The 24,958-nt window shown below is 48.3% G+C and overlaps 1 protein-coding gene across 1 annotated transcript in view; it reads right to left on the bottom strand.

Moving 5' to 3' along the window:
- Nucleotides 1–24,958, bottom strand: part of LOC132459082 (CUB and sushi domain-containing protein 3-like) — a 255,684-nt gene that overhangs the window by 77,960 nt on the left and 152,766 nt on the right. Inside the window, exons 37-43 of the mRNA XM_060053457.1 lie at nucleotides 21,081–21,226; nucleotides 19,918–19,998; nucleotides 16,803–16,916; nucleotides 10,796–10,984; nucleotides 9,929–10,075; nucleotides 5,668–5,856; nucleotides 2,516–2,701 (exon numbers count right to left, since the gene is read on the bottom strand). Coding sequence (XP_059909440.1) covers nucleotides 2,516–2,701; nucleotides 5,668–5,856; nucleotides 9,929–10,075; nucleotides 10,796–10,984; nucleotides 16,803–16,916; nucleotides 19,918–19,998; nucleotides 21,081–21,226 — 1,052 coding nt within the window. The remainder of the gene's footprint in view (nucleotides 1–2,515; nucleotides 2,702–5,667; nucleotides 5,857–9,928; nucleotides 10,076–10,795; nucleotides 10,985–16,802; nucleotides 16,917–19,917; nucleotides 19,999–21,080; nucleotides 21,227–24,958) is intronic.

Here is a 24,958-nt window from a genome sequence, read left to right as displayed (position 1 = left end):
CTCCCCAAGCTGGCTGAGCAAGACCTTCCCCCCACAACAAAATCGTCTTGATGATTAAGCGAACACTTGAAAGGCAGATGAGAGCCGGGAGCGGAATGTATATTTCTCCTTAAGCGTTAGAGGAAGCGTACAGTGGGAGCCCCCCCCCCCCCCAAGAACCAGGGCTTTGGTTAACCACTTGTCACTGTGGCTGTCACACTACCCCCCCCCCAATGGAGACTGCTTAGGGGGGCCGCAACTGTCACACAGCAGTACGTTTTACAGTACATTTCCTCCCCCCTCAGCCTTTGTTCTTAGTTATCACGCTCCTGTTTTTTGTTGTTTTTTAGCGCTTCAGTCCGCTCGGCCACCAAATCCATCATTACCCTCGCTCACCGGTCACGGACACCCCGGTTTGTACCCCTCTCTCTCTCTCTCTCTCTCTCTCTCTCTCTCTCTCTCTTTCTCGCCCACCCGTGCATCGAAGGCTCCCGTCGTGGTTTGTCATCCTTGCCCCCCCTCCTGGTTGCAAATAGCGGTACTACATACGCCATACTCCTCTCTCTTTCTAGAAATAGAATTGCCTTTGAATGTTTGAATTTCTCCCTCTCTCTCTCTCTCTGTCTGTCCCTCTCTCTCTCTCTGGTACTCTGTCTCTCTCTTTCTCTGTCTGCCTCTCTCTGTTTCTGGTACACTGTCTCTATCTCTCTCTCTCTCCCTCTGTCTCTGTATCTATGTCTTTCGTTGTCTCTCCATCTTCCTCTCTATCTCTCTGTCTCTGTCTTTCTTTGTCGCTCTTTCTTTCCAGCTCTTTGTCTCTATCTCTGTATCTATCGCTCCCTCTGTCTCTCTCTCTCGGTCTCTCTCACTACAAATAGAATTGCATTACTATATTTGCAATTCACTTGTTTGGCCTGTGTTCGAATTCATGCCTCTTCAGTTGTCTCTCCCTCTCTCTCCCCCTCCCTCCCTCCCTCCCTTCCAGTGTGAAGTATCTTGTTGTGTTTGCTCCTCGGCCTCTTCACACTGCATTTCTATCTCCATCTCGCCCCTCTCCCTCTGGCTAGTTACGATTCGGTCACATAACAGACGCTTGTATCCAAAGAGAATTCCATTGAATTGACAGACATGTGCTTTTGCGAACAATGTCGTGGTAGGGGTTAGGAGTCTTGCTCAAGGACACCAACATGTGGACTGGTGAACTGACTCAGCTGGATGCCTGGTACCACCAGCCCGAAGAGCAGCCAAAAGTCAAACAACAAAGTCACACCTCTTCTCTGTTTTTTGGGCACCGTAATGTTGGAACAAGCCCACTGCTGGTGTCAGGACTGCAGGATCGCTCAGCAGCTTCTGCAATAGACTCAAGGCTCACTTCACTAGCGTCCTCTCTTAACCCCCCCCCCCCCTGCCCCCTCCCAACGCCTTTTCTCCTCCCATACTCTCCTAAAAACATCCCGTACACACCTATTACATGTTGTACATCCTGGCCTCTTAAAAATAGTTCTTAGCATCTTCTAGCTTCTTAGCCTAGCTATCTTTGTTGTGTACGAGGAATGGGTTAACCTAATTGTAGGTGCTTGGCACTTGTTTCTATGACAATTCTTACTGTACCAACTGCATTAGATTGTGGTTTCTCTTTCTTCTGACAAATGTCAATCACTTTGGGAAAAAGTGACCGCTAAACACCCTAAACGTTAACGTAAATGTAGACTGTTGAGGAAGACGGGTGATTGAACCCAGTACCTTTTATCTGAGGGTCCAGCATCCGAGCCGCTTAACTGCACTACTAAACACACTTCTCCCGACTAAGGAATATTGTCAAAGTGCAGTCGGGTCTATCTAATCCCACTCCAACTGACAACTTTTAATCAAACGCTTTCACTTTCACACCTGGATTATTGTAATGCTTTGTTTGCAGGCTTAAGTCCAGCGGCCTTAGGCAGATCACAGCCGGTCCTAAACACTGCAGTGAGCCTACCAGTACGGACACAGGTCCTGGTACCGCTGCCACACCAGCCTTGTCCCTTGAACCAGGGGGGGTTGATTAATAACAACGATGATGTTTACCAGGACCTCGCCCCGACTCTTACCGCAGAAGGTACAACTCAGACCGCCCCCTTAGATCCCCTGACCAGGTGCTTTTGTGTGCCTTTCCTCCGCCAGACCCCAAGACCAGAGGGGGCTGCTCCATCTGTTCTTTGCCCCTTCCCTGTGGACCCACCAGGTGCATCCCTCCTGTGACACCCTGTGTCGCTTTTAGCTTGAAAAGGAGCTAAATAAATAAAGCAGGACTGCCTTACTTAGAGCTCCAAGCTCCCTCCCCCCCTCTCTTAAGCAATGGTGTCCAACTTCCTCCAACTCTCTCTCTCTCTCTCTCTCTCTCTCTGTCTCTCACTCGCTCTGTGTGTGTCTGTGTGTCTCCCCCTCTCTCTCCCTCTCTCTCCCCCTCTCCGTCTCTCTCTGTCTCTCCCTCCCTCCCTCCCTCTCTCCCTCCTTTGACCGTCGGTCCGCCCCCCCCCCCCCCCCCCCCCCTCACCGGTGCAGCGGGGGGTCTTGTTGTGGTTGCTCCAGGTGCCGTCGGCCTGGCAGGTGGTGGTGGTCAGCTCCTTGGAGGAGAGGCGGTAGCCGCTGCCGCAGAAGTAGGTCACGCGCGTGGCCACCGAGTAGTCTGTCGCCAGCACGCCGCCGCTGGCCGGGGCGACGGGCGGGCCGCAGGAGACCGCTGGGAGGCGCGGCATGGGGGGAGGGCGAGGGACATGCGCACACACACACACACACACACACACAACACAAACATATCGTAGAGCACACACACACACAGACAGTATGCGGGATATTGCGATGACACACACACAAACACACACCCACAGCATGGGGGACAGTGCACACACACACATAGACACACACACACACAACACAAACACGTCGTAGAGCACACACAGACACAAACAGCATACGGGAGATTGCGATGACACACACACACACACGCACACCCACAGCATGGGGGACAGTTCACACACATGCCGCATGGAGCACACACACATGACATGCGACCCACACAGACACACACACACAGCCACCATGGGGGGAGATTGTGCAAACACAAAAAATACACACAGCATGAGGGACATGTTACACACACACACAACACAAAAAACAACCACACAGAGAACACAGATGACAGGGCACTCACGTGACACACAACAAAAAGCGCACAAAAACACACACAGCAACACACACACAGCAACACACACACACACACACACACACACACACACACACACACACACAGCACACAGCACACAGCACACAGCACAGAGCAGTTAGTTCATGGTACACTCATTTGTTTCCTTCAGCCACCTTGTCATCGTGCAGGGGGGCCCGCCAGCGATCGGCGTGCCCCCAGTGTTAACCTGCGGGACACAGAGCTGTGCCCGGCCCACCGCGGGGCTACCTCCTCTCAGGCGGGCTCAGAGCCTCGGACCAGCCCAGGCCCGTGCACGTCAGGGCAGGGGGGCCGGTGGGGGACGCCGGCCTCATCCCTCATTATATCAGCACCACGACGCGCAGGCTGTCAGAGCTTGTAAGGCTCCGCGACGCCACAGCGCAGGTTTGGACCATCCCTCGAGGCACGGGCGGTGGGGCGCCGTAGACGGACACGCTCACACCGGGACAGAAACAGGAGCACGCACACCGGCACGCACACCGGCGCACTCACACAGTCACACACACACACACACACACACACCAGCATACACAAACACACACACACACACACACACACACACAGACGCACACCGGCACGCGCACACATACACACAGGCGGAAACACTCACACCGGCAAACAATGGCACACCGGCACACACACGCACATAAACACACACACACACACACACACACACACACACACACACACACACACACACACACACACACACACACACACACACACACACACACACACACACACACACACATAAACTATTCAGCCAATCCTTGAGGAGCCTTAAAAGATGATGGAATAATGATTTACAAATACTTCCCATCTCAGAGGAACAGAGGGTCGGCGATGTAATGATTCTAAAATAACAACAAAAACACGAGCGTGGGAGAACGAGCGTGTTCAGTAAGTATTCAGGAATTCGGTGACCCCCGTAACCTTTGGCGAATTAAGATTGCTGGTGCGGAGGGAGGGGGTTGCCTTCACCTCTGTTTGGCTGCTTCAGGGAGTCAGCACAATAAACACATGCTATTCGGGAAACATTATCACAAAACCTGCTAATTAGCTGACAGAACAACAGCGCATTGAACACGCAGAGGCGTGTGTCATACGTGTAATCAAAACCCCTTGCAAATTCCAGTTCTTGAGATTGATTAACCTACACAGATAGATTCAGCGCTTAACATGTTCATTCACCTGGTAATGACCCGTGTTAAGTAAGCCTATATTATAATGCACATCAACATGGATACGTCATCATTACACCCTTTCCAATTAACCCATAGCCAACTCGCACAGCGGAAAAGATTTAGTTCAGATGCCTTTGTCATTTAAATTATTGCTATCAGTTCATCAGTTCAATATTAATCTCACGATGAAGAAGAGGGGAGTTGATCACTGTCGTAAGGCAACCTTCCACATCAAGAAATACTGACAGTCGACATAGCCCAATGTAGTTCGAAATCAACTAACGATCAGCTCTCACGTACATTGCAACTGATTGTGCTTACCTTACCTCATTTGTTCATTTTATTTCACGTTTAACCTGAAGACCAATGTCCAATTTGCAAAACAAGCTGTTACAAAGGATTTAAGCCTTTTAAATAATTGAATCAGAAAAATGGGTTTCTCGCCCCGGCCCGGGCAGACCAAGAGCCCCTGGAAGTTCAACAGCTGCTGGCATTAGCCCCCAGGGTGGGAGAGCATGCAAGCTCACACGAGCGCTCGCACACGTGCCATCGCAAAGCTAATTAGCCGAGTGAAACCCAACAGGAATACAGACGCCACATGCTAATGGTGAGTTAGCCATTCATTCATTTCAAGGAGTGGACGGGATGGAAAAGATGGTGGGGGGGAGGTTGATTGATTTCACTTTCCTTGCCACCTGACAGGGCGCCGGCTAGCCAGTCATTCAGTAGCGTCTGCTTACAATACCAGGCCTGCACTCCCACTGAGCCCCTTCATAATCATCTGTACAAGTAGGCTGCGTTGCATGCCAAGTGTTGAGCGCGCACAGTGGGAAGTAATAAAGCAATGGGGCTGGAGATGTTCAAAGCAATGAACACGTTCCATTTGTTTTGTTGCTGTGCGATCCAGTGGTTGTGTGTTGAAAGTGAACCGCACTACTGAGCTCGCCGTCCACATGACGGCGTCTAAGTTCAGGAGCGCCTTCTTTAAAATGTTGACGCGATAATTGAGTCGCGTTTGTTCTCTTAATTGTGATTTGGTTTTCCGTGTTTACGTATCTGATTGAAGGCTGTGTGTGTGTGTGTGTGTGTGTGTGTGTGTGCGTTTGCGTTTGTGTGTGGGATGAATGTAATTGAACATCGAGTAAACTGCGAACACAAATATATAAACAGTATATCTGAATACAAATGAATATTTTACAGTTACATTTACATGTGACATTTTAGCTTAATTAAACGTAATACTAATTAAGGCTGATTTCATCTGAAAGGAGGCCTCACCTTGGCAGGCGGGCACGGGGCTGTCCCAGGCGTAGTAGTTGTAGGGGGTGCTCCGGCACACGGCCGAGGCCTTCCCGATCAGCTTGTAGCCGCGGTCGCAGGCCCAGCGCACCACGCTGTTCAGGTGGCCCCCCGTCTGGCTCACCACGAAGCCGTGCTGCGGGGAGTCGGGGGTGCTGCAGTACATGGCTGCAGAAAGGGGGGGGGGAGGGAGGGAGGGAGGGAGGGAGGGAGGGATTAAATTCATGGAGGGAGGAAGGGAGGGAGTGAGGGATGAGAGGGGTGAGATGGATAGTTAGATAGAGGGAGGGAGGGAGGGATGGAGGGAGGGAGGGAGGGGGGGAGAGTAAGATGGAGGGAGGGATGAAATGCATGGATGAAGGGAGGGAGGGAGAGTGGGTTGAGGGGAGATATGGATAGTTAGATGGAGGGGGAGGGGGGGAGGGAGGGAGGGAGAGAGGGGTGGTAAAATGGAGGGGGGGAGGGAGGGAGGGATAGTAAGATGGAGGGAGGGATGAAATGCATGGATGAAGGGAGGGAGGGAGAGTGGGTTGAGGGGAGATATGGATAGTTAGATGGAGGGGGAGGGGGGGAGGGAGGGAGGGAGGGAGGGATGGTAAGATGGAGGGGGGGAGGGAGGGAGGGATAGTAAGATGGAGGGAGGGATGAGAGGGGTGAGAGAGACCAGGGGGACGGATGGAGGAATGAGATGTACGGATGAATAGATGAGTGAGAGAGGGGGGATGGAAGGATGAGTGGATGAGACATATGGAAAGATGGATGAGATTGGATGGATGTACGAATGATAGAAGGTAAAGGATTGGAGGGAGTGAGAGAGAGAGTGGAGAGAAATTGGCGCAGAGATGTAGGAAAAGTATGGATGTGTGAGGATCACAGGGGAGCACAAGGAGAAAGGAGAGAAAGCGTTACACAAGCACTCTGTAAAGCATTCACAATATCTGTGAGCGCTACTGCACATTCATTTTAACCGGCACTCTTGGACAATGGGAGAATTAAATCGAGATCGAGGTCTCACGTTAAGGTACAACTTGCGATAGTAAAAAATACAGCGTAGATAGCAAACAGCTAACGGCTGAATGCCACATGGGAACAGTAAAAGACTAAGTTGTTGCTTTGATTCTTTACTGCAAATCGTACGGATCTTGGTTTCCATGTCTGAAATTATCACCGCCTGTCCTCCCACTCACTTTCTATTCATATACCATCAATCTCTTTACCAGGAACGTACACTGAATCCTATAGGGGTAGAAGGAGAACTACTTGATGTATGTAAGAGAAACACTATCGATGCTACATCTATATTATGACAGCTATAGCGATTCAACACTGGACACATAAACGTCAATAGCTCTTCCTTCCAATGTGCGCGCACACACACACACACACACACACACACACACACACACACACACACACACACACACACACACACACACACACACACACACACACACACACACACACACACACACACGCACACACACACGCACTATACAGCGCCAGGGGAGAGGTGGTGACAGCGTACATAAATTCCATCAAAAGTTATTTTAGCATCAGCATGACTGGACATGAGTACAGGCGTTTAAGTCACAGAGGAACACCCCAAGGTCAAGGCTAAGGTCCTCTCCCTGCTCAAGTGAATTATGTCGGCAGGAGAGAGCTGGGCTTCGCTTACAAACCCCATCACGTCAACTACCTCCAACGACGAAGCCCTCCTCGGATTAAATATTATGGCGAGTCAACACATAAAGAATGGAGGCTCCTTTTGTTTTGGTGCATCAGTATGCATGCTCTCCGAAGGGGAGAGAATCCCCTAAGTTGCTCTGTTTTTGCACTGCTTGCTTTAGAGCCAATTACCAAGTGAACAACCTTTTCCGGAATGAGGCAAAAAAATAACAACAACCTTTAAATAAAAACCTGCATGCACATACTGTTGGGCTGTTTTCACTCCGGAGCTGCTTGGGTCCGTTTAATCTGTTTAATTCAAACGCAGAACGTTTCCCCCTGGTGGTGCTGTTTGTTTGGTGTGTTGACCGCTCAATCGAACTCTGGTGAGTACCAAACAATCGATTTGAAAACTGGGGTCTTTGCCCGCTTCGAAATGCACTTTGGTTCAGTTTCGTTTCAGGTGATAATGTGATCCAACTACAGGAAACAAACCTAAATACAGTCTACCTGTTTGTAAGTCGCTTTGGATAAAAGCGTCTGCTAAATGCCCTAAATGTAAACGTAAATGTACCTAGGCAGAGCAGCTGGATGGTTTTGTATTATAAGAATCCATTGTTGTTTGAGATGCACCTGTGATGTCTGGATCGATGTTCAAGCTGAATGGGATGCTCATGGTGTGCATATCGGTCTAAAATCCAGATAAACGCGACCAACGCAGCTTAACATCCACTGGATGTTATAGAAAAAATTATCTTAAATAGTCACGAGAAGCCTGGCCCAGGCTTCTCGTGACTATTTGAGATCGTTTTTTCTATAATGTTCATGTTCCATCATGGGCAACCCCTCCCATCCCCTCCATGCTGAGCTGTGGCAGATGGGGAGCACCTTCAGCCACAGGTTCATGTTCCCCAGGTGCAAGACGGAGCGCTTCAGGTGCTCCTTTGTGCCGGTAGCCATTAGGCTGTTCAACAGTGCCCGATGATGATTGTGTTTGTGTATGTCTATGTGTTTGCATATGCATGTGTGTGTGTGTTTAGGTATGCGTATATATGTGTATATGCATCACCCATCTTGATGTTGTTTCTGTTTGTCTTGTTTTTGTCCCTATTAACTATAAGCGTCTCCTTATGCATTAGCACTTTGTATTTATTTATTTATTTATTTATTGTATTTATTACATTGTTATTTTGTCCTGTGTCCTTCCACTGCTGCTGCAACAAACAAATTTATCCTACGGGGGATTAATAAAGTTATATCGTATCGTATCGTATCGTATGTTTTTATATTGCAAGAGCAAGGTGATAAAGTTTTCTGTGTTTTTTCTGATACATTGACGTAACTTCAGACAAAGTTATAGAACCAAATCGCGACTTAGTTTTTACACACTTTTGTATCTCTATGATTAAATATCGCAGTGTAAACACAAACAGCACCAGGGTGAAAGTGTAACAATCTATCTAATCATCCGAACTATTGGTGTGAAAGCACCCTTAATGATGTATTGTAAATGGAAATAATAAGTAAAGAATGAATGTGTTTGTGGATAATGGTTGGTTAACCCATGCAACCTCACTCAGCCCCAGAGTCCAATCAGCCTGGCAGCTCGGACTAGTTGGGGCTGATTAAACCAACAATCATGCGCACACACACACACACACACATGCGCGTGCGCGCGCGCGCACACACACACACATACACACATGCACACACACAGGCTGGAAAGTGTTGAACAGAGTACAGAATTCTTTGCACGGTGGAACAAACAGATACCAATTAGGTTAAAGTAAAGTGATGTACTTTGTGCAAAAAAAGTATGTTCGGTACTCTGTCACTCAACTGTCCCAGCCCACTTCAAGCAGACAGACAGAGACATAGAGATCCACACGGTTGAGAAACCACGTCAACAGAGGGAGAAAGAGCGGGAGAGAGTGGAACACACAGCCAAAGAATGGTGTATGTACTTTCTGAATGATGAAAAAAGTCGAGGGATATGTGTCAGAGACGCTTGTAACGATACAGTCGCAATTGTCACATAACTTTTTACTAACTTTCTCCCTATTTTTTAATTTTGTATACACATAGAGCCAGATCCACAATACATTTTCGAGCCTCAATGTTGTCGGTTTTTATCCCAAATAATTTTTGGATTAATGCATAAAACATCGATAAAAATGAAGTAAAGAACTCTGAAATAACACTAAAAGATTTTCAGACAAAGTACATTTTCGTTAGAATATAATGGCCTTAATCTTGAGATGAATAAAAGCAATATGAACGGCATTATAATCTCCCATCTAGCATTTGAACCAAATACAGTTCAGCCTCCAAAGTCCCCATCCGACATAAAGAGCCTCATCCGAATAACGTAAACCCTAAACATAACGCAAGGATTCCTACGCCTCTCCCACGTGTACTCTCCCCGTGTCACGGCCTTTGACCCCTTTTCTCCCCCTTCCTCAAGTGTGAAAAAAAACAACCACAGAAAAATAAAGACAAACTGACATTTTTCAAAAAACGTGAAAAGAGAAAAGAGGGAAAAGATTGTGACCAGGATACATACTTTGATACTCACCCACGTATCTGATGCGGAAGCCGCGCCGGTTGGTGCCGTGGTCGGACGCCCAGCGCAGTAGCAGCTGGTGGCCCGTGGTGGTGAGGTTAAAGGGTGTGTCCACGTCCCCGCTCAGAGATGCCAGGCTCTGGCTGTTGATGTTGGGGCCTGATGATTCCCCACGGAAACGGACACAATATGCACACACACACATAAACACAGAAAGACACATAGACCCGCACACAAACAGAAAGAAAAAGGCCGTTCGCATGAAGGATTTCCAAATCTTGGCGTGGAAAAGGAAAAGCTGCACTTGGCAACTGCTGTGGATTCCCCCGATGCGCCGATACGAGGATGCTGGGATATAAAAGGGTCTTTGTGAAGGATAGGTGGATCGGCTTTTTCCCTTTTGAGCTGAAAATATCAGTTTGATGAAATCAATCATTTAGCTCCAAAATCGAAATTTCTCGCGAACCGTTTCCAGAAAGGAAATAAAAAACCTATCAGATGCAGTGCCAACCGAGGAAGTGCCAAGAAACCGACTCTTTTTCCTTTTTAATAATTTTCTTTCACCAAAACAACCTGAATCCGAAGCCCCTTGCAGCAGAAAAATACAATACATCGTTTTGACGGGCCCTTAGAGAAAGAACCTTAAAAAGTACTCTCGGAAAAAGAAACACCCCCTCTCTCCCTCCCTCCTTCTCCCCCCCTCCCTCTCTCCCTCCCACCCTCTCTCTCTCTCTCCCTCACTCCATCTCTCCCTCCCACCCTCTCTCCCTCACTCCATCTCTCCCTCCCTCTCTCTCTATCTCTTTCTCTCTCTCTCTCTCCCTCCCTCCCTCTCTCCCTCCCACCGGCAGGCTCACGGCACCTCCCGGCTGAACGCACCGTCAAAGACCTCCAGGATGTCAAACTCCTTCTCCGTCTGGAAGAGTTCAAAGTGCAGCGTGATGTTGTAGCCCTTCTCCACGTTGATGAGCCAGGAGCACATCTGGAGGTTGGGATAGCTGTCAGGGAACCCGGGGCTCAGGATGACTCCCGTGGAGTCGAAGCGGACCTCGTGGGCCGGGCACTGGACTGGTGTTTGGAGAAGAAGAAGAGGACGAAGAGCAGAGGAGGTGGGTGAGCGTGATGGCCTAGAGAACACAAGCAGGGCTAAGCAAATACATCAATAAATAAATGCATAAATAAATAAATAAATAAATGGAGAGAGGGAAGAGTGCAAGGACGGTTGAAGGAGGCAATCATGTAAAAAAAAGAAGGGAAACGGGGTGGGGAGGGGGGGGGGGGGGTCGAGGAGCGAGAGAGAGAGGGGAGAAAGAGAGATGAGCGGAGGGGAGGAAGAGAGATGACACAGGGGAATATGTACAGGGTAGGTGAGAGACAGAGGTGATGAAGCAGAGAAAGGGGGGAACATGAGGGTAGAGATGAGGGATGGGTTATGGAGGGCAGAACACGAGCGAGAGAGAGGGAGAGCGGGAAGAACTCATCTAGAGAAGGGAGAAGAAATGACAAAAAGGGGCCCACAGCGAGTTTGGGGGATTTTATTGAAATAACTAGTCCTGAAACAATTACATTCCTGCCCGACTCCTATTGCCCCTCAGGGCTAAACTGCTCCGTCTGCGGTTGTCACGACGATCCCCTGATATCCATCAATCAAGCGATCCTTCCGAGGCGTGCGTGACAGGTAACTTTGTACAAAACAATGTATAAATAAGCGAGAGATTGTGTGTCCTTGTGGAATTCAGGATTTAGCGTCTGGAGTATGTTTGCCCGTGATCTGTGGGGTAGTGCATCTCATCTCCGTGGCACGCCGGGGACAATGATCAAAGATAGGTTCTCGTCTCGCCTTTCTGTTCAAGTCGTGATCGGAGAAAAGGAAGGAGTCCTTCTTAACAAACATAACACCCAGGACAGGTTAAAGAAAACGATATGCCGGGAGTGTATCGATGTGGGCTGGGTTGCTAACGACTATGAAAGAAAAACGACTTAATGGCCACTGGAATGACGTGGGAATGTGGTTTGAACACGGCTTGTTAATCCCTGGAGAAGAGGATTCCCATTTCTCCCCGGGGATGAGTGAATGGGGGCAGGGTCAGCCTTTTTAACTAGCACCTCAGAGACGGGCACGCCTTGAATATTTAGCTCGTTCCCCCCCGAACACGCAGGGAGAGCGGATGCATGTGGGGTAAGTTCTCCCACACGCATCTCTTTGAGGCACCTAGGGGAGGTGACCTGTATAAGCACCAGGTCCTCATCCTGCTGCCAAACTACAAGCGCAACCACCACCTCCACCACCACCAGCGACACACTCAGCGAAAGAAACAGGCATTTAATTAGAACGATATAGATTAGCTAGTCATTAGCAATAATTATGCTAGCAAGTACAATGCCTCAGTGACAATGTTGCTAATGCCTTGATGAATTAGCGCTGCCATCGGTGTGTCCGGGGAACCTTTTTAGAGAAAAGGTAAGCAAGACGACAGAGCTCACACGCACCACGTCAAAGTGCACCTTTGTCCCCCCTCATTTATCTAAATAGACCGTTACACTCCTTGAGGGGATGAATAGCGCAACCTAATGCATCGCTTCTCTCTCACACACGGGTACTTGTGTCACGGCCGATCGATCCAGCGGTGTCACGACCTTCGACCTCCCCCGCAGTCGGCACACTTAGCCGAAGCTATTGTAAATTATTTTATTGCAAATCGTCCGATCGCAGAAAAATATCCTTCCCCCGCGCTCGGTCTACAACAGGGTTGTAAACGACGGCCAGCCGCTGTAAATGGTAAATGGACTGCATTTATCCAACGCTTTTCTAACCAGTGGCCACTCTGGTTAGAAAACAATGCTTTACAATGTTGCCTAACATTCACCCATTCATACACACATGAAGGGTTCACCATTCAACCGTGCAGGGCGACAATCAGCTCGTCGGGAGCAGTTCGGATGAGGTGTCTTGCCCAGGGACACCTCGACAATCGGCGGGGAACGAACTAGCAACCTTCCGGCTACCTCCTGAGCCACATGCCGCCCCGCTGTGTTTTATCAGTTCCATTGTGCTTTTGCCGCCGAATTCATCACCGTCTCGTTTCGGTTCGTACCGAGTGCGTCGGAGATAATGAAACGGCCACGTCTTCTCCGCTGGTCCTTTCAGAGTGTGTCTGAAGGCTGCGCTGCCGAGCGACATTGAGTGTGGTACACACACTGACCAGATTGTGCCTTTTATGCTCTGCAGTATTATGCCGCTGGGGGGTTTTAATACCGCATGAGTCAACACACTTGACATATAATGTACAAATTTGACTCAGAATGGGGCACTAAAATGATGTGACAAAGGGGTCTCCGAGAGCCAAATATGCACGGTGGATGCCAGTGTTTAACTTGCATTGACACACTGGCGCCATAATCTTGAATAATACAGTGTTGCAGGAAAACAAGCTGCGTCTTACTGCGAGGCATGAGGCTGGCGGTTTAAAAAGGGCTTTAGGGGATCTTTCGACGTCTTTGAGGATCCGGGCACGAGTAAAGCCATATGTGTACTCATGTGATGGAGATTGTAAAGCACAGTGGTTGTGGAGCCCAAATGTTGTTGGGGGACTTCATGTTGAAACTGACAATCTAGGGGAGCAACTGTTATATATGTGTGTGTATATATATATATATATATATATATACATACATATATATACACACACACACACACACACACACATATACACACACAGACGCACGCACACACACACACACCACATCTATATTATTACAACTCGCCCCTTCAACACTTGGCCATGGACATAAATATGTAAATTGCTCTTTCAATGTAAGAATGCCCACCCACCCACACACACAGGGTATAACAGTAGCACTCCTAGATTTCAGTTTCAAGATGAAGGCACAAAACAATATTTTGGCTCCATAACTACTGTGCTATATATATATATATGCGCACACACACACACACACACACACACACACACTACATATATACATATATAGTATAAATTCACATATATTCCTATATATATATATATATATATGTATACATACACACACACATATATATAAACACACATATACAAATATACACATATATATTTCAACATAATATACTCATAACACCTTCATATGGGTGAGCACCACCATCACAGTGTATGCTGCACATTAACCACCGTAATGCAAGCATTCCACTTGGCATTCCGTTTCTTGTGGCTTTTCAAAGAGAAAAAAAAAGGTTCTTTAAACTAGAAGTGAGGCGGGAAACATGGGAAAAAAAAGGCTCGCACTACAGAGTCTGCCACTGCGACGCGGCAACAGGGGAGGGCCCAACCACAAGCGCGTCAGCCAATCGGCATTCTGCTTAGCGGAGGCTCTAACCTTAATCCAAAATCACCTTTTCTTCTGATTGTGCGTGTTTGTCGTGAACACCGAGGTTACAGTGAGACGAGGCAGAAAAACGGATGAGTGGAGGGATCGCAGCGAGGTTGGGGGGCGTGGTAGGTACTGAGAAGGAGGTAGGATGGTGGGGCAACACGGATGAGTTGGCAGCAAAACAAGATCCGGCAGCTACCCGGGGGGGAATTGTTCCTTAACATCCATGGATCACTTTAGCTTTTGTAAAGTAATCCTTGAAAAGGTGTGTGTGTGCGTGCGTGCGTGCGTGTGTGTGTATGCGCGTTTGTGCATGCACGTGTTTGTGATGGGTATGTTTATGTGTGTGCGCACGTGTGTGTTTTGCTAGCATGCAAGGCCACGGTATTATCACCCAAGCATGAGACACAATTACCTGCACGAAACGGACAAGCTGATGAAAAACAAAAGGTGGGAATTAAGTGGAGAGAAAAGTATTTTCTCCAGTCCACAATTTGCTTTACAGGCTAACCGTGGAAGCTGTGGAATAATGCAGCGGGAAAAGGAAGACCTTAGGCCCTTTGGTAAGCAATTCTGTTTGCTGAAGATGAGGCAAAAAATAGCAATAGCAAAAGAGAAAAAAATTGAACAATAGCACAAAGTGATCCTTGAAACGGCCGGGGGTACATTTCTAAAATAGTCCTAACAATGTCGAAGCGGTGCCTAACGCTGTGCACAGAAATCCACCTCGATCCGAGCGGAAATCCTATTAACAACTTCAGTGGTGCCTTCCCGGCGCTGCTACATATCACACCGGGCTGAAGCAGCCCATCCACACGCGTGTGAAGCCACTCAGCCCAGATTATTTTTATCTTCATCCGAACATGCCGATACGAGTGCCCGCGTGAAAGGAGCCGTGTGCCCGTGTCTGAAAGTGAAAATAACATCGCAACCGCGGTCGATGAATAATCTTCCGTTCACTTGGATCAATAGCCAATCGGTCGATCGATGGAATCACAATGAAGCCTTTTAAAATAACCATAGGAGCAAATCCTACCAACCTGCCAGTTAAATCCAGAGGGAAAAATGGAAATGGGTTCTTCACCCAATCTCACCGAGTGGGCGAACCAGCCTGTCAAGTTTGCTTATTAAATCAAAATGTAAATGTGAAATGGCTTTCGAGAGGGCTTCGTACTTCTTTAAGATTGCGTATTTGTAACAAAAAACATCAACGGTATGATTGATCCTCGGGGATATTAAATACGTTGTGAGAACGAGTTTCACCAGCCGTTATTACCGTTAAACGGCTCAAAGTCCTACCCTTATGGTCCCCCTCTCTCAGAAACCCCTACCCCAGCCGGCTTTCAAGAGCCGTCTCCAAATGTCATGTTGAAATACTGTGGGACACACAGAACCTACAATACAGCTGGTAATTCAAAGTGAGATTGGCCAAGGTGAAGATTAACTGTACTGCCAATTATAATGCTCCAGCTGACACATTTTATTCACCTGCGATTTTATTAAATCTCTCCCTGAGCACACGACAGAATGGAGAGCTGCCAATGTCACATCACATTGCCTTAATATATTAGACGCTGTGGCTTAGGCTGTGGATTTATTGAATAGAATGAACATCGCAGGTTTGTTTGTACAATACTTGTAGTGACGTGTGAAGTCTCTGATCAAAATAAGGGTTTAAACCTGCACAGCTGGCCTTGAGTAAGCAGATTGACGTTTGTAATAATAACAAAGTAACACAATAAACATAATGAGTATGCAACTATTTTTCAGCATCGTAATGTCTTTCTTTATTTTGCCGTTCGTCATCAGAGCAGATAAACAACAGCCAACAACAAAAAGGGAAGAAAAGCAAACTTTGAACACAAACAATAAACGCAGCGATGGTATTGAGCGGTCGGTGATAAAAGGGCCTGATCGAAGGACAACATGACAACCGCCGCGTTAACTTTTCACAACAAACTGGGGACTAAGTGATGCACCGTTATTACAAATGAAAAAAAGACGAAGAACTACTCAAACAAAACCCAGCTTCCTTCGGGAGGGTCCTGAGAGTCGGGCTTATTGGGTGTGAGGGGCCCTGGTAATTTAGAACGGGGAGCCAGAGGGGGCCCCGAAGGCGTGCCTGCTTGGAGCCCGCTCGCGGTCTGGTAAATGATGCATCGAGAATGGATGCCGCGGCTCCCCGTGACCGACCGCGACAGATTGGCTTCGGACACATGCGCGTCTACGCGTGCCAAGAAACACACAGACAGGTGCTTATGGAGTTTGGTGTGTGTGTGTGTGTGTGTGTGTGTGTGTGTGTGTGTGTGTGTGTGTGTGTCCGAGAGACAGTGAGTGAATGAGTGAGTGAGAGGAGGGGGTGGGTACAAAATATATACACACAAACATTGACTTACTTTCTCCCTCACATAGACACACACACACACACACACACACACACACACACACACACACACACACAGACGCACAACGACAGACACACATGGACACACACACCCACACACACATATACATGCAGGCCAACCTTGGCAGACGGGCGGCGGTCCATCCATCTGCAGCCTCTCTCCGAGCCGGCAGGTCAGAATCTCACTGCCCACCAGAGTGAACCCTGGCAGGCACGAGTAGCGGATAATGTCCCCTGTGAGAACATTTAGACACACGCAGATACGCAGGCGCACACACACACACACACACACACACACGCACACGCGCAAACACACACACGCGCAAACACACACATGCGCAGAGGCACAGGCATGCAATCACACACGCAGACACACACAACATTCGCACACACGCACAGATACACAGTCACACCGTACCAAAGACACACACACACACACATGAAAAAGGCAAACACATTCACACGTAAACAAAGCCACACATGCAATCGCAATCACATGCAAGCACACACACACACACACACACACACACACACACACACACACACACACACACACACACACACACACACACACACACACACACACACACACACACACAGGCCAAACAGACACACACACAAACACAAACACAAAAAGAGAATATGTTAATTATGGCATAATCAGTATAAAAACTTCTACAATACGATTCTACAATGATCTAAATGTTTTCATAGTTAGCATAAGCACTGCATTAATAAGACTCTATAAAGCCTGTGGACAGCTGCGGGCATCTGGACAGTCACACAGGCCAGCGACAGACACACACCAGTATAGGCATGCAACAACACTTCCCACTCAAAAGACCAGACGCTGGTGAGGCACCGCCGTCGTCCAACAAAACTACCAAGCCCCGCTCAGCCATCACAGCAGCCCCCCTCCTCTGCAGAGACCTCATTAGTAATATCTCTAAAGCAACACACAATGTATTATGGAAGGGACAGGGCTGAGCAGAGTCCACCCGACGTGATCAGAACACCCTCATGGGGCGAGGAGAGGAGGAACGGAGAGAGAGAGAGTCGAAGGAAGGAGAGAACAAAATGGAGTGACAGGGCTGAACCTGGACACACAGCAACACAACGCAATGTAAACAAAGACAATTTGTGCGGGTGTGTGTTTGTTTGTGTGCGTGTGAGGATGTGCACGTGTAAGAAGTGGGTGAACAGGCAGACGAAGGTGACTGTTGCAGCATATGGCCCAATGAATATATAATACTGTCACTCCCCTTCAAAGAGACAGAACAGCTGTAAATGGAACGACAACTCGGATTTACAAAGGCATGAATACACAATCACGGTGAGGTGGAAGACGGCGGCTTACTTCTAGAAACAAAAACATCAGTATCAGTAGACCAACTTCAAAGAACTACACATTGGATCAGTGAGGATCTAAAAACAGGATCTAACAACGCATAATAAACATCACATATCACAGAAGGGATGTTTCAAGTAATCACATGGACTATCGCCTCAGAACAATGTCAAAAAAGGTATATTGATATACTGTGCGCGCCCAGCCCTGCTAAGGGAAACACCTGTGACAGTTTGGCTACACCTGCGACCCGTTACCTCACCTCGACCGATGACTCTACACCTGTGTGAGGGCTACAACCTCTGACAGTGCGACTACCGTGTGCCTAGAGTGCTTTGATGCTTCAAGCCTACAAGGGCTACAAACTGTGATGGTGTGACTACAGTGTGTCTACAAGTGCTTTGATGCGTCACTTATGTAAGGGCTAGAACCGATAATGGTGACTACTCTGTGTCTTAACAGTGTTTTCGGTTTACAGCCGGGCCTTTCTGTGTGCGAGGGGCGCCCCGGCGTCGACGCCCCCAACCCAGCTCTGTCTATTTCCCCGTCTGAGCATGACAGCGTGTGGTGTGGTGTGCTTTAATCTTCTTTTGATGCATTTTTTTCTCTTTTTATTGCAGGTGGTACGCTGCAATATGTCTTAGAGTATGCTGACTCATTGTAGATTGGTTTAGAGAAGACATTTGCGTAATATCAAACTGAGTCTTGCGTTTAAAACGTGCATTTATCAAGTCACGTGGACCTATCAGTTACGATCAGAACTATAAGTGACGCAATGTTAAGCAGAGAATACACCCCAGACAGAATGGCTCTGGTAAAAGCTTACATTATCTAGCAGATAAGTAGACTATGATACTACTTATAATGCAACAAACAAAATGTATAAATATACGAAAGAACGAATAATTAGGAATCTAGCAGTTGAGAAATGCTCTCTGCACTTGTGGTGTAGTGCGTCCAACACAACAACACTCACAATTATTTTGTCGAGTTTTACCGTCAATCCTATCGTTGAATGTGAATGATTGTCTAAAGAGACATTTGCTGTGGTTTGTTTGTTTAAGAGCGACGGAATGCACACTATCATATCCGCAACGATGTCAAATCAACGTTCAATAATACATCTGCCTGCGTCATACTTTGCAGACTATACCATTCATACCGACAGAACGCAGTTATATTTCACATCAGCGCTATCGTGAGTGATCTCCTCCGCTCCGAGCGTAGCGCTGCTGTCTGCCGGGGCTGGCTTTGGATGGTGGCTCTGTGGGCCGCAGGCTCACCACAGCTTCGTGGGTGCGTGCCTTTCGCGGGCATTTCATCTTGCGTCTCTTTTTTTTTTTTAATCTCTGGCGGATGGGCGCTCGCGCTCCCACTTCCTGCCACATATCCTGTGTCCCTGATATACATCTCAAAGTCAGCTAATAAACGCCCCCCCGGATAGACCCCTGATCCTAGGGGTGGGGTTTCAGTCCCCCCGCCAGCCCAAACCTCGCTGAATGGTGCAGCTTGTACTTCCTCGTAACGTGATTAGAAGTCAATCAAAGAATGCTGACAAAGGAAAAATAAGTTATTCTTTAACATTTGTTTCGTGCTTATTTACTTATTTTTGCTACTACTATGCTACTGTGATTGAACACTTTGTAAATACTAAGAAGTTGATAATTTATTTAAGATTAGCTATTTTCTTTGATATTAACTAATTTTGAGCAGATCTTTTTTATATCTTTTGGGGTGTTGTGTTAAACTTATGTCTAGTTTTTCTAATTGTCCATCACACAAACCACGACCGAAAGTTAAATTGCATGCCATATATACTGTGTTCGATTCCGCCATCATATCTTTGATCCGGACACAAAAGAACAACGAAACAACAGCGTGACAAACCTATTTCAAACTCCTCGTTGTCCGCCAGGATGTTGGCGTTGACCACAGGCGCCGGGGGCTGACATATTCTCAGCTGGTACGCTGGGGGGAAAGAGAAGGCACGGGTGAGAGACACGGCAATCGGGCCGCCTGTGATCGCATGAAAACACATCGCCTGTGAGTGTGTGCGAGAGACGGTGTTAGCGGACCGTACCGGCTGTGGGAGCGTGTTGTGTGTACCTGTGAATTCCTTTTCCCCCCTCAGCCCCATTCTTACCCACCCTGCCCATCAGACTAGAACTAGATTAGACCATAAATTGCCGTCTATTACGGCCGCGGTGTAATTAAAGGATCATTGGTAATTTAACCAGTATCAGGTACTCTTTAATCATTCATCAGTGGTGCTGCTGCCCTCTCTTCTCCCCCTCCTCCCTCCTCCAACCCTCCTTTAATAGCACGGCCAGAAAACGGCCATCGGAAGCCATTCATCATTCATCATTAGAGGGGAGAGGAGTGCAGGCCGACAGGATAAGGAGCGGAGTAACAGCTCCGACGAAATAAATAACGGGAAAAATAGCACAATGCGGCAGATGGAAACCGGGGGTGAGAAAAGAAGGGCACAAATCGAAGTAAACAGGAAGTGAATCGGCGACTGAAGAGTTTCTTGTCCGCCCCGCGCTCACCATTAGCACCCACTCATCCCCACAGGAGGCCCTGGTTTGGGCGCGGGGATCAAATGAATAGCTGCCATTATCGCAATTTGCCGATGCCATGATAGGGATGGGGATAGCGAGAGGAAGGTGTGTGTGTGTGTGTGTGTGTGTGTGTGTGTGTGTGTGTGTGTGTGTTTCTGTGTGTGTGTGTGTGTTTCTGTGTGTGTGTGTGTGTGTGTGTGTGTTTCTGTGTGTTTCTGTGTGTGTGTGTGTGTGTGTGTGTGTGTGTGTGTGTGTGTGTGTGTGTGTGTGTGTGTGTGTGTGTGTATGTGTTTCTGTGTGTGTGTGTGTGTGTGTGTATGTGTTTCCGTGTGTTTCTGTGTGTGTTTCTGTGTGTGTGTGTGTGTGTTTGTGTGTGTGTGTATGTGCGCCTGTGTGTGTGTGTGTCTGCGTGCGTGTCTGTAGTTATTTTTGCAGGAGTGAGGGAGGGGAAGAAGGGTGGGTGAGGGGCGGGGAGAGGGAGGAAATTACCATGGTAACACAGCACGAAGAAGCCGCTGGTGCTGAAGTCGCTGTGGAACTTGATGAGGATCTGGTTGGCGGTGGTGGACACGCCCTCTTGGGCAGAGTTTCCGCTGAACTGGCCAATCTGGGGAGAGGCCTGGTCAGGGCCGTCCCTGCAGAGAGAGAGAGAGAGAGAGAGAGAGAGAGAGAGAGAGAGAGAGAGAGAGAGCGAGAGAAGAAGTAGACAGAGAGAGAGAGCGAGAGAGAGAGCGAGAGAAGAAGTAGACAAAGAGAGACAGAGAGAGAGAGAGAGAGAAGAAGTAGACAGAGAGAGAGAGCGAGAGAGAGAGAGAGAGAAGAAGTAGACAGAGAGAGAGACAGAGAGAGAGAGAGAGAGAAGAAGTAGACAGAGAGAGAGAGCGAGAGAGAGAGCGAGAGAAGAAGTAGACAGAGAGAGAGAGCGAGAGCGAGAGCGAGAGAGAGAGAGAGAGATTAGAAGCAATCTTACCTGATGTCACTTAGTTAGTTATTTAGTGGAGATCAAGGAACACCGGGGGTCATTTCAGCCTCTGAATGATATTCTGTCAGAGCATCAGACCTCATTTTGGACATGAATCAAAGCAATCAAAAATCCCTCTTTTTATTGATATGAATATTAGTTCATGTTAGCCCAAGAGGCAGCAGGAAATAAAGAAAGGCTTGTTTTGCCTCTCACATAGTCTGACGTAAAATTAACAATAAGGGTAAATAGTAAAAAATAATGATATACATTACAATACAGGTTAGCCATTTACCAACAGAAGCCACTCAGCCTTCAGGGGTCCCACATGTTGCTTTCCATGACGCACATAACGCAACCTGACGTGAGCACAGTTGGAAAAGTGCTGCCTAGCATAGGAAGCACTTACCCCATAAAGCACAAAGTATATACAGCGCGACATTACTGGTCAAGGCACAGGGCTGAGGCGTGTACAAGAGCACCTACTGTATATGAAAGAGAGTCCTCGTCTGCCTCTTTGATCGCTATAGGCAAATAAGCTGTGCAGTAAGCTGCATTCGTCCGCCTCCATTATCTGTAATTGCCACATTTGCACACCGAGAGAATGCCCTGAAAGGATTGTGTGTGCCGGGAAAATATCACTCAGACGGCATCACTCACAGCAAACCTCCAGCATTTACGTTTCCATGCAGCTAATATCGTACTGCTATAATAGGAGGCATGTCGCACCAGTTACTCAAATTACTCAAATGCGCATGTGCCAAGCGCCAACGCATATATACACCGAAAGCTAGCACATTTGGACTTTTGGAGTTGTTTTATTTTTCTTATCTTATTTTTTCACTTATCTTATTGTGTGTATGCTATGTGTGACTGTAGGCTACTACTGCCTCTCTTGGCAAGGACACTGGAAGAGATGTTCCATCTCAATGATGATGATTATTTTCAACTAACCAATAGGAGTTGCCATGCATTTTGAAATGTCAATGCACTGATCAGCCCTGAATAACAGTAAAAGCTATTTAATAATTGTTTTGCATGCATAGTATACTACACTATCCATTGAACAATTACCCCTGTGAATTACAACTCGAGGTTGAGAACTCTAGTTCTTTTAATAATTGCGCAGTCTGCGAACACCGTCAGGGTTTCCTTTCCGAGAGATTGATCGAAGGGGAAAGCGGCGGCCAGGTGGGGGATTTAAACCCCACGCCTGGCTGTTTCGTTTGAGGCTTCGGCTCCAGTGCTTCAATGCTAGGCGCGTGCTGGGGGCTTAAACCTGCGAGAGAGCAACGACTCTTAGACCTCAAGGGCACCGATGCTTCGCTCAAATGAGGGCTCAAACCAGCGAGAAAGCGACGACCGTGTTTGACCAACTGCGCATTGAAGCAAGCATCCCCCCCTCCCAAATCCTGCTCCCCTTCCCCAGGTATCTTGGGGCCTTTTCCCTCCCCCGTCTCCCCCCCTTAGGGAGAGCTAGGAGCCACGGAGGAGCCACAGGCAACCACGAGGTGAAGGTAAGTGATAGCACTAGCGAGAGCGAGAGGGTGAGATTTTGTGGTTTCGTCTGCAAAATAAAGTTTTTTCAGACCACATTTCTCGGCATTAAATATGAAACAGGAACAAGGTGCTTTTGTTGCCGAGTCATAAACGCAGACGCCGTCTCTGGCTTGTTTTGGGCTCGGAGACACGGGGGGGGGGCGGGACTGCGGCGCGGCGGCGTTGTGGCCGCTGCCCTCCGTGCCATAACTCGCATTTCCAAGCGAAGGCAGGAGGTAAATGTCAGTCGGCGTGTAGTTCAAAGGGTTTTCGATTAAACTAAGCCGTACGCGGTTAGATACTGCTTCCACCGCGGCGAAAGCAGAGTCTTGACACCGCTACGGTTATTAGTTGGATAAGAGAGAAATATGGATGAAAAAAGCGGTCGATTTAAGACCGTGAGACACCAAGGTAAAACATTTTCGATATCTAATTTCCTCGGTGACATGCTCGTGGCTGAGGACCTGCGTGGAAACATATCCAAAAACAACGATCGATAGGAGAGGTCTCGGGTTCGGGTCTAAGGGCCCCCCGACAGAAAGACCCTTGCTTTGTACCGACGCCTACAACCGATGCATCCTATTTAAAAGAGAGCAACAACCGCATTTCACGGGGACAACACATGGATCATCACCGTCATTACAGAGTCGATGCAAACCCCCGGGTCTATGAAGGTTTGATTTTGCAGTGGGTGCATAAAAAACAAGCTTTGTGTTTTCCGAGCGCGCGTCGAGTCGGCGTGCGTGGCGACGCCGGGTGCGAACGCGGAGCGCCGCGGTGATAAAAGAGGGATTGTTTTATTCGCGGGCGCCGCGGCGAACAGCGGCTGCGGCGGTTTGCCAGCGAGCGGAGTCCTCCGGGAATACAAGTTAATTTGCTTGCCTCGCAATTGTTAGCCGTAAAAGGGAGGATTGGTCCATCGGTCTGTAAAACTGAACATCAACCATACCTCACAAACTAACCCTGACCAAATCTCATTACGGGTGCTCATTAAAGCCTGCGTTTGTGTGGGACTGCGTACTGGAATTGTGAGGGAGCAGCAACGGCGTTCCAACCACCGATCCCGGTTCGGAATACATCTCCATCCCCCGCCCCCACCCCCTTCTGGAGTTTATCTTCCCGTTGTTCAAGCTGTTGCAACTGTTGAGTGTGTCTGTGTGGGTGTGTGTCTGTGTGTGAGTATGTGCGTGTGTGTGTGTGTGTGTGTGTGTGTGTGTGTGTGTGTGTGTGTGTGTGTGTGGGGGGGGGGGGGGGGGGGGGGGGGAAGGCACACTGTGTTTTGTGTAATCAAACCGAGGGGCCCCCGAGTCTTGATAGGAGCCACGATGCAAGCCAGCCTCTAAATAACGATATTATCTTTCTTTTTTCGAAACAGAGAAGAAAGGAATATTAACCAACCCCCCCCCCTGGCATCCACAGTGTGACACCTGTTGTCGGGTAGAAATGTGATGCAGAGTTCTGACACTTGAACGGCGTGTTTGTGTGGTGCTTAACGTCAAACAACGACGACAACGCGCTTGTTGTCGCGGGGGCACACCACGCGTTTCTGCCGCCTGATATTTCACTAAACGCTCCCCGCTCTCCCGGGCGAACGCGGCCCCGTCTCTCCTCGTGTTGCCGGGATACGCAGCGCCGTGGATACGGGACACATAGTTAGCTCTGGAGCGCTGAGGAAGGTTGCTCAGCACACAGGGATGTGGTCGTAGATGGGCTCAGACAGAGCGACAGACAGGCAGGCAGACAGTAAGTAGAGAGAGAGAGAGAGAGAGAGAGAGAGAGAGAGAGGGAGAGGGAGAGGGAGAGAGAGAGAGAGAGAGAGAGAGAGAGAGAGGAGAGGGAGAGAGAGAGAGAGAGAGAGAGAGAGAGA

This window comes from Gadus macrocephalus, chromosome 6, assembly GCF_031168955.1.
Source record: "Gadus macrocephalus chromosome 6, ASM3116895v1".
Classification (NCBI taxonomy): Eukaryota; Metazoa; Chordata; class Actinopteri; order Gadiformes; family Gadidae; genus Gadus; species Gadus macrocephalus.
This window is presented reverse-complemented; position numbering and strand designations above follow the sequence as displayed.